Raw genomic sequence first — 8157 nt, 5'->3', positions numbered from 1 at the left:
CCTCACCCGGCTGCTCCCGGGGACCACCCTCGCCGTTGCGCCTGGGTCACGCTGTAGGCGCTCTGGCAAGGAACGCCGTACCACATCCTTCCTTGGCCACCTCCGGGCGGCTGCGCTTTGAAAGAAATCGGCGACGTTCTGGTGGGTGAACCCGAGCTGGGTCCATCTGAGCCTGAAGCCAGAGAAATAAACTTGACTTTAATCCGGTTCTCCAGGCGGTCGTTGGGGGCTTCGCCGTTTTTCAGCTTACCGTTCGGAGCCGTGCGCTCAACGGTCACTGGTGCCTCCGAATGCAGAGGCTTCTTGGGTTCTATTCGCCAGTTTGCGGGACCTGGACGCCGACCCGCGCGCCAGCTGAGAGCAAAAAGGATTCGAGCAAAAAGCATTTAAAGGGGAGAACGATCCGCGGCGCGTGGGACTACGGCTCTAGGGAATTTAGAAAGGAATCCGCAAGCTTTGGAGGCACGCACTCTTCGCAGAGTAAATGCAAACATTTTAGTAAGGTAAGGTCTCTGGGTATCCAATCCTTTAGAGGGAGGTGGTTCAGCTCAGAAATCTCGAGGGAGAGGGCTTTTGCACCGAAAACGTTCCCGAAACGCCCAGAATGCACCCCAGTTCAGACAGGTGCAGGCACTTTTTGTGTGGCCACGCCTCGTTCACTACTTCAAACGGCTGCCCAGCGGACGGAAGTGCTTAGGTCGCGAGCGCCAGAGGGAACCTGCGTCTGGAAGGGGCTCTCGAGAAAGAACCCCGGACCTGGGGGGCCCCAGACGCGTTCCAAACACCCCGCAGTCCCGCGCGCCCCTCGCCGCGAGCGGCGCTTGTAGCCTGTGCCCAATCAGCGCTCTTGCCGGGTCTGTGACGGCGTTCATCCCCGCCCCCCTGCCTGGAATAAAAGGCCTCGGAGAAGGCTCCAGGCTAGAGTTCCGCGATCTGCCCTGTGCCCCGGCGCGGCCTCCAGGTGCGTTTGGTAGCTTGTTGCTCACAGCGCCCGTCCCACTGACCCCGCGGTCAGCCGCCGTCGGGTCCTCATTCTCCTCAGTCCCCAGTGCGAGGCGGCCGAGCCAATTTCCAGGCTTTCTCCCCTTTCTTTTTTGCTCCCCCTTCCTCCAAGGCAGCTGCAGTCCCCCGCGGCACTGGGCCGCTGGCCTGCAGGTGAGCAGCAGCGCCCCTGTCCGGCGAGCTCGCCTAGCCCTGCCGGTGCCGGAGCGGCGGCGGTCGCCCCTGCCTCGGCCCACCCCACCCCCAGCACTCCCTTTTCCCTGCAGGATGAAGAACCCAATGCTGGAGGCACTGTCCCTATTGCTGGAGAAGCTGCTCCTCATCTCCAACTTCAAGCTCTTCAGTTCCGGCGCCCAGAGCGAAAACAAGGCGAGGAACAGTTTCTATGAGATCAGCCGTTTCCTGCGCGGCGACGTGCTGGAGGTGCCGCGAACTCACCTGACCCACTACGGCATCTACCTGGGCGACAACCGTGTCGCCCACATGATGCCCGACATCCTCTTGGCCCTGACCGACGACAAGCGGCTCACCCAGAAGGTGGTCTCCAACAAGCGTCTCATCCTGGGCGTCATCGGCAGGGTGGCCAGCGTCCGCGTGGACACAGTGGAGGACTTCGCCTACGGAGCCGACATCCTGGTCAATCACCTGGACAAGTCCCTCAAGAGGAAGGCGCTGCTCAACGAAGAGGTGGCGCAGAGAGCGGAGAAGCTGCTGGGCTTGACTTCCTACAGCCTCCTGTGGAACAACTGTGAGCACTTCGTGACCTACTGCAGATTCGGCACCCCGATCAGCCCCCAGGCTGACAAGGTACACGTGTGACTTGCCTGTGGGCTCAGTGGGGACGCCCTTTCCTATCCCTGACTTTTTTCCATACCCGGGGATCAGGGATTGAGTTCTAGAATGAGTAACGACCTCTTCGGTGTCCCTACGGGAGGCCAAGTAAATAAATAGAGCTGTCGCTTGCAAGATAACCTCGAAACGCGCGGTTAAAAAGTGTGGCAATGCGGTACCGCTGCCAGCGATTCCAAGAGATCTACCCAGTTACTGCTGCAGAGGTCGCCAGGGTGTCCACCCAGCTAGTCGAAATGATAGAAGAACAGGTGGGGGTGGGGGTCAACAGAAAATCTGTCGCCGTGTGCTTACAGATTTCCCCAAGAATTGCAATAGGAAAAAAGGCGTTCAGAGTTTGTAATTAAGCTGTAACCCTGTGTGCAAATTGTTGTGCCTTTAAAATTAAGCAAGCTATGCAGGTTTTTCCGTCTGTAAAATGCAGAGTGAATTCCCTTTGTTTAATACAAACTATCAAAATTCCCAGTAAGAAGACGTCCGTGGTAGATCCCTTACTCCTGCGTCTGGCTTCACAGAAGTCATTTCCTTGGTATTCTGAATTCTTTCCTTGAAGGCTTTAATCCCCTTGTGGACTTCCTCATTGTTAAGCATCCTTTAAGGATTAGTTCCGAAGGTGGGTTAGATTGTTTATGGGTTCCCCAGAGAGCAAAACAATTGGTTTTCTAGAAGATTCATTAAATGTTGTAATTTTTATGGGTGCTTTTAAAAAAACAGTATTAGCATTCAAGGTGATTGAATCCGTCACAGAGCCAAAGGAGGGAAAATGGATTTTTTTTCTTTCGTTTCGAAACCTTAACTTAAAGGTAGTTAACATTTTAAACTTGCAACTTCATTCGCAATTAGAAGCTTTCTCAGCCTTCATTGTAGTTGTTAAAGAGGTTATTGTTAATGTTTGCTCTTAATGGAAACCTGGGCTATCATGTAATGAGCTTCATATTTTAGTCTTCATGTCTAGATATTTTTCAGACCAAGAGAATGCGTCCATGCAATCACTTTTGTTCTGCTCCACATCTTGATCAATTTTTTGACCTATATGGGAAAAACCTTTCTCTCCTCTGTGGCAGAGCATAAAAGTATCATGCTTTTTATACACCGGAATATGAAACCCTAGTAGATTACTTATTGAACCGCAAAAGACTCAATCTAAGAATTGTTTTCTAAGTTAAATAAAAATGTAGTTAGAGCACTTTGCAATGATTTAAGAAACACAACTCCAGTCCAGGCCTGGTTGGAAATGAACTCCACGACATTTACAAACACTGGCTCCAAAAGTGTACAAAAGGAAACGCGTCAGATTTACTTAGGAACCAAGCAAGTTATTTCTCTAAAGGAAAACAGTATTTCTATCCAGTAATTAGGAGTTACCCTTTCATGGAACACATAGGGCACTGTATTGCATACTTCTACAAAAAAAACCAGTACAAGTGTTTTTTTTTTAAGGTAGCAAAATATTTAATCTGCATAAATAACTAGTTGGAGTAGTTTTTCATCTTTGGAAACTTTGTAAGGTTTTACAGAAGTGGAGAAGTGTTTTAATTGCCGTTGCCGCATAGCACCTCTTGTGAAACTGAGTTTTTGTCTTCACTTTGAATGGTGTAACAAACAATTTGGCCAGAGTAGATTTCCCGGGAAATAAAATTCCCATCCCAAATTTTCCAATTCTAAGAACCGGTTTTTGGACATGTCTTGCTTGAGAGAAGAAGATCATTCATACTGAAGGAGGACTAATTTCTACTTTTCAGAATGTAAGGAATTATTTGGTCTGGGGTCTGCTTGTTGAGTTCTTTAATTACATACACTAGTATAAGCCTAACACTGAGAGTTACAAATTGTCTCTTAAATTTGTGTTTATAAACACTCTGAATAGCACTTTCCCTCATGAAAAGCCCTGAAACTAATTTGAAAATAAATTGGAAGAAAATAATTTACTTTTTTGTAGTGAAGTTCTTTTTAACAAGTTTAGAAATCCTAAAACTAAAGGGAGTTTTATATTACTGTTAACAATTTCAGTGTTTTGTAAACTATAAAGCCCTTTAATTACTATTACTATGCCTTACGCTTTTTCAACTCTTTTTTTTATGTTGCTGGTACTGCTTTTCATTGCCAAAAAATGAATGCAAATACTCCTTTTAATTTCCAGGGACTCAGTGCTCAAAAAGCGCCCCTACAAGTTTCTTAACACCTTCTAGGAATGCAGGACATTCCCTCCTGTTGAGCACCACCAGAGATGCCTCCTAGGCTCATGGCCAAGTGAACACGACCAGGACATTAGAAATATGATGCTCCTTGAGAAAATCTGCTTTTGCGTGAAGGAGTCACAATGATTCTGTTTTTCGTAATTAAAAATTATTAGGGAAAAGATAAAAAGAAGCTTAACTGTATGAAGACAGCTTACTCTTTTACCCAAATGCATATTCTCCCATTATCTGTCAAGCCCTTTTTCTCATTGTCCCGAAAACTTCATTTAGTTTGATCCTCACTTTATGATTGTGTATTTGGGACTCGATGTTTTGTTCCGTAAAAGGAGACAAATCATCCGTTTGACCCGTAAGGAAAACAACATCGGGATAACTGACAGGAAGTTTTGTATTTGTCTAGCAATTGTATAAAAGTATGGATAGAGACAACCTTATGGTCAAGATAGCATGTTAAAATATGTTGGGTTTCTATACTCTGTCCATTAAGAATTTAGAAACCTAGGGGTGCCTGGGTGGCTCAGTGGGTTACATGTCCAACTTCAGCTCAGGTCATGATATCACGGTTCATGGGTTCGAGCCCCGCCTCGTCCTCTGTGCTGACAGCTCAGAGCCTGGAGCCTGCTTCAGATTCTGTGTCTCCCTCTCTGTTTGCCCCTCTCCCACTCATGCTCTGTCTCTCTCTCCTTCAAAAATAAAGAAACATTTAAAAAAATAATAAAAAGAGAATTTAGAAACCTAGCTTTAAAATAAAAAGACATTGGGGTGCCTGGGTGGCTCAGTTGGTTGAGCATGTTGAGCCTCTGACTCTTGATTTCAGCTCAGGTCATGATCAGAGGGTCGTGGGACCAGGTCCCAGGTCTGGCTGCTCGGTGCTCATAGACTCTGCTTAAGATTAGCTCTCTCTCTCTGCCTCCCACCCCCTGCTCTCTCTCTCTTACAAAAAAAAAAAAAAAAAAAGAATTTAGAATTGCTAAATCTATCCAGGACTGTATAGTAGGAGACCCTCAAAGCATATACAATGTCATGCCTAGAAAAGGAGCTTAAGATTAGTATGAGTAGCAAAAGTCATATGTAAAAATTGAACAATTCATTGCTAAATCTTGCCCTGACAGGGATGAGGTAGAGAGAATTGTCAACACATGTAGCAGTAATAATAATTACTGTAATGCCTTACATTTATGCAGCATGTAGAAGAATACAGAGTACTTTTGCATTAAAAACCTCATTTGAGCCTCACAACAACCTCAGTATTCCCATGGAGGAGAAGAGGGTAGTCTGGACAAGTTCAATGATTTACATGAGATTTACTCGAGCTAATAAGAGGTGAGCCAGGACTGAAGCATAAGCCATCACTTCTGAATAAAATTAGTTTTTATATTTATATATGAGAAGAATGCCTTCCTCAGGGCTATGGATCATATTTATCTTTATCTCCAGCAGCCAATTTTATGTCCCATAATTGACTGGATTTAATTTATTCAGGTAATGGGACATGACAAAAAAATTAGACTTTGTATATCTTTAGATTCTGAGACATATAAAGAAAGTTATCATTGGTATCATCAAATTTTCAAATGAGTTGTAGGAACTGAATTCACCAATAATAGGCTAAATTCTGTTATTCAAGGTTAGAGATTCTTTTGCCTATATAATTTTAGAATATGTTACTGTTATTGACAAGCAGTATAAAGTTTTCACCTTTAATCCCGAATAACTTTTATGTGGTTACACTCTGTAGTTTTCTATAAAAATGCTGTATTTACAAAGGCAAGTGCCATTATGAGCTCAGTTGCCTGAAGCATCATTTCAGCTACTATGGGATGTGAAATCAAGAAACTGAACTATTTACATCTTAAATTCTTTCTGAAGTCATAATAGAAATTCTAGTTCTTTTGTTGGACAGAAAATATTTGAGAAAATGTTGCTTTACTGTGCTTCTTCTTAGATTTAACTACCTTTTCTAATATTGTTCAATTTTATTTTTCAGTTCTGTGAGAATGTGAAGATAATTATTCGTGATCAGAGAAGTGTTCTTGCTTCAGCAATCTTGGGATTGGCGTCTATAGTCTGTCTGGGCTTGGCATCATATACTACCCTTCCTGCAATTTTTATTCCGTTCTTCTTATGGATGGCTGGCTGACTTCATATCCCCGTGTCAGTGTGTGTATTCTGTGTGTAAATATGTTTATATTTATAGAGCACAAATCAGTATAAGCATCTTCAAGAAAAATGTGACCTGTAACACTGTGTTCTGGATAAAAATGTGATTAAGAATCACACAGAGTGCTTACTGTGTAAGCCCAAGAACAAAGGCTTTCTCAATCTTCTCAGGCAGTTGCATTTCAAAGCACTGTGCAAATCTTGGAAACATGGCAACTTGTAATAGAGTTCAACATTACAAGAGAACCAGCCCGTAAGGTGATGGCCACAGGAGATTATTTGCGTGTTTGTTGTTTGTTTTTTTCCTCTTGTAATCCTTGCTCTTCTCTTGTTAGACCTGAATTTGAAGACTATAAGACTCCTTGATTGAAATCACTAACTTTATTATAAATGTATTCTTTTTCATTGAAAAACTTATATTAAACTAAAAGAATTTCCCTCATTCAGTTGAAAACATGTTTGATGATTGGCAAAAAAAAAAAAAAAAATTCATAGTCTTTTTTTTAATGTATTAGATGCAATTCCCAATAAGTCAAGAATATTTTCATTACTTGAAACCATGTTGGCAAAGTTAGAGTTTAATGATAAAATAACGACTGGAACTGTAGAAATTTGTGTTTTCCTGCAGAAAAAGCTCCTATAGCATCAGTTGACCAATTCGATTTGACTTTACTCACTAGGAAGCCTGGCATTCAATTTTTTCTTTTCCTTTTATGTGTCACTGGGGTTACTTTAAACCACTCTGAGAAGTAAATGGATATAGGATTGAAATAATTCGGGTATTTGGAGTGTGTATGTGTCAATCAAACATGCAGATGTCCACATATACATAGACGGATGAGAGACCAATTTTGTTCTTGATTGCTTTATTATCCACCAGTGTGGTTACTTCTGCATCTGCAGAAGTGAGTGTAAAAGTAACTTTAGTCTGTGTTCTCATGTCTGTGGTATGGTTTGCATATATGTCATTGGATGGTTTACCTTTTTAAGCACTTACTAATGTACTGTATAATTTTTAAAAGCCGTCAGATTTGTCTGCTAACAGGTTTCTTCATTTCATTACAAAGTACAGTTTATATCCTTAAAGGAAGGATACCACAAAGAAATAACTATTAGAAGTGGTTTTTGAGTGTCTTAGTAACGCCAGGCATGTAAAATTGGTTACACTGAGGCTGTGTTAATATCAGAGTTGAGATGTAGTCCTGTTAAAGCAAGCGTTCAAGTAGTTTTGCAGAATTACCAAATTGTAAAAACTAAGCCACAAGCTAGACTTGCATTTCAAATATTAAAATTTCTTTATAAACTATCAAGAATCACAAAATAATGAGTCACATGGTGAGCGTTAGGGGGAGAGTGGGGTCAGTCACTCAGTGATCCAATCAGAACAAATTTAATAGCAGATTTTACATTCTGTTGGAATTTAACATTCAGTTGGAGTTTAATAATAATTAAACTTTGTTTAATTTAAATGTTTTAAATAGTTAAAACATGAAATGGTAACACTACAGAATAAAGTTTCTCTGGGCATATTCCAACCACTTAAAATTATTTTAAGTATGTATACACTATGAGAACTCCATTGTATTAGTGGTTTTTCACTTACTGTTATTACCCTCGGAGCAAGTGTTTAAATAAATTGATCTTTTAAAAACACGATGTCCTTCTAAATAAATGCCTTTTTTTTTGTGTGTGGATTTCAGTATTTTGGGTAGTGAAAACCACTGTCTGATGTTAAATCTGTGTTCAAAGATAATGATCCCTTATTAAATGCTAAGGGAAGTACTTAAGGTTGGAATTAACATAATTAGTCTTACTTCATATGCTTAAAGTGAGATCCAATTCCTCATTCATTTGAGTGTTCATTACATGCCAGGCACTGACCTGTTATAATTTCATGGTCTAGAATTAATATTATTTTTAAGCTACCAATATTAGAGTGTATACAGTG

At 41.9% G+C, this 8157-nt stretch overlaps 1 protein-coding gene across 2 annotated transcripts; it reads left to right on the top strand.

The window, feature by feature from the left end:
• Positions 1-364: 364 nt before the first annotated feature.
• On the top strand, positions 365-7893 carry LRAT (lecithin retinol acyltransferase). 2 transcript variants are annotated; one of them, XM_025922315.2, is made up of 3 exons: positions 365-503; positions 1269-1809; positions 6037-7893. In XM_025922315.2, the coding sequence occupies exons 2-3, from the start codon at positions 1270-1272 to the stop codon at positions 6187-6189; spliced, it is 693 nt and encodes a 230-aa protein (XP_025778100.1). In that variant the 5' UTR covers positions 365-503; position 1269; the 3' UTR covers positions 6190-7893. The 2 variants fall into 2 exon arrangements, with proteins under 2 accessions (XP_025778100.1, XP_086560162.1); XM_086704036.1 differs by lacking the exon at positions 365-503 and adding an exon at positions 1021-1155.
• Positions 7894-8157: the final 264 nt, after the last annotated feature.

The sequence above is a fragment of the Puma concolor genome, chromosome B1, assembly GCF_028749965.1.
Source record: "Puma concolor isolate L17-30 chromosome B1, mPumCon1.1.hap2, whole genome shotgun sequence".
NCBI lineage: Eukaryota > Metazoa > Chordata > Mammalia > Carnivora > Felidae > Puma > Puma concolor.
The sequence above is the reverse complement of the archived record's forward strand: the minus strand, read 5'-3'. Positions and strand labels throughout refer to the sequence as shown.

Excerpts from the sequence above, each read along its gene's own strand:
- LRAT (XM_025922315.2), top strand. The coding sequence starts at position 1,270 with ATGAAGAACCCAATGCTGGAGGCACTGTCCCTATTGCTGGAGAAGCTG. Across the intron at positions 1,810-6,036 it reads TCAGCCCCCAGGCTGACAAG|TTCTGTGAGAATGTGAAGAT; the intron begins GTACACGTGTGA and ends TTTATTTTTCAG.